This window comes from Topomyia yanbarensis, chromosome 2 (genome assembly GCF_030247195.1).
Source record: "Topomyia yanbarensis strain Yona2022 chromosome 2, ASM3024719v1, whole genome shotgun sequence".
In the NCBI taxonomy this organism is placed as follows: Eukaryota; Metazoa; Arthropoda; class Insecta; order Diptera; family Culicidae; genus Topomyia; species Topomyia yanbarensis.
In genome coordinates this window covers 110,168,475-110,170,344 of record NC_080671.1, presented here as the reverse complement: position 1 = coordinate 110,170,344, position 1,870 = coordinate 110,168,475, and the positions used below count along the sequence as shown (strand labels likewise).

Genomic DNA, 1,870 nt, shown 5'->3' with positions numbered 1-1,870 from the left:
TGCCTTCTGTTCATCTTAGGCTGAGTGAACCTAATGGAACCTGTTAGTTTTTCTGGTTGAACGTTAACCATTCCAACTCCGGCAAAACAAAACTCAAGGCAGTAAAACAACTCACGTTCGATATTCATGGTGGTCCACACCAAGACCCTTCGGTTTTGCTCTCTGATAATCCCCTATAAAATGAAATTTGGAAATCGGCCTCGAGTCAGTCAAGGATTGGCGCTTCGAAAAGATGACATTCCTGAACGTTATAGTTATTCTGCCAATTCTGTTTGTAGTGCAACATTCACTAAGTGTAGAAGTAGCTCGCTATGATAACTACCGGGTGTATGAAGTGACAGCATCAACTTCGGGTCACCTGGAGACACTAGAGTTTCTAAAATCTTCCAGTGATAGTGTTATTTTCCTAGAAAGTGGTAGTAAAGTGGGAGATTATTTCAACATTGTTGTGGCACCTCATAAACTGGCAGACTTTGCTGCAACTTTGGAGAACGAGGGAATGCATGCTCGTGTGCTTGAAATGAATCTACAGGAACCGATTGACGCGGAGAGGAACCGAATGGTATCAAAGCGAATAAAAGGAATTTTCGATTGGACTGATTATAGGGATCTGACCGAGATTCACGATTGGTTGGAGAAGCTAGCCTTAGAGTATGATCAGGTGGAAATCATTAACGGGGGTCGCTCTTATGAGAATCGAACGATAAAAGGAGTGAAAGTGTCGTATAAATCCGGTAACCCCGGAATCTTCATCGAAGGTGGAATACATGCGCGCGAGTGGATTTCTCCAGCGACAGTAACCTATATTTTGAACCAGCTGCTTACTAGTGAGGAAAAAAGTGTTCGACACATTGCTGAGAACTACGATTGGTACATATTCCCCAGTGTAAATCCGGATGGTTACGCGTATAGCCATAAAACTGATCGCCTTTGGCGCAAGACCCGAACTCCATATCCGGGAGGTTGTTTCGGTGCTGATCCAAACAGAAATTGGGATTATTATTGGGCCGAGAAGGGTTCCAGTCATCGATGTACCGCTGAATCCTTTGCTGGTTCTCATCCGTTTTCAGAAATAGAAACCAAAACCCTGTCGGACTATATCAACTCTCTGCGGGGAAAGATTCAAACTTACATTACCTTCCACTCGTACTCTCAGCTGCTCCTGTTTCCTTACGGGCATACCAGTCAACATGCTGAAAACCATCAGGATATGAATGAAATTGCAAAAGCAACAGTTACTTCCCTGGCACAACGATACGGAACCAAGTACCGGTATGGCAACATCTACGATGCAATCTATCCGGCTAGTGGAGGCAGTGGAGAGTGGGCTTACGGTGTTCAGGGTATAAAACTTGTCTTCACTTACGAACTGCGACCAGCCCATGGATGGGTCGGGTTTGTGCTGCCTCCGGAACAAATTATTCCCACCGGAGAAGAAACCCTCGACTCCTTGGTCACGCTAGTGGATGAGGCGGCCAAGCGAGGCTATTACAAAGTTGGAGTCGAAAGTTTTAAAACGCTGGAGAAAAAGTGTACTTGTCCTACAGATTGATAAATTGACCAAAACTACTGGAATGTTCAGTTTAAGTGTTCCGTTGAATAGTGCATTCAACGAAACCATTCCTATCGTTGATAAACAATGTTTTGACTAATGGGGAAAACATAAACACAAATAAAGAGAAAAGTCGAACAACTATAAAACAAGCATCCAGTATTTACCCTAGTATTAAATAAAACCGACATTAATAATAACTCAATCGCAGTATTATTTTACCACACTCCGTTTATTACACTTATGTTTTGAAGAAAATATTTGTGATTCTTTCAAGATCTAAATTTAATATTTAACGCATTTCGGCTCGATTTCTAC

The 1,870-nt window shown here is 42.5% G+C and overlaps 1 protein-coding gene across 1 annotated transcript; it reads left to right on the top strand.

The window, feature by feature from the left end:
• Positions 1 to 232: 232 nt before the first annotated feature.
• LOC131679662 (zinc carboxypeptidase A 1-like) lies at positions 233 to 1,650 on the top strand. The gene has a single exon (XM_058960395.1). It carries the CDS (start codon positions 233 to 235, stop codon positions 1,550 to 1,552), a length of 1,320 nt encoding a protein of 439 aa, XP_058816378.1. The 3' UTR covers positions 1,553 to 1,650.
• The last annotated feature ends 220 nt before the right edge of the window (positions 1,651 to 1,870 follow it).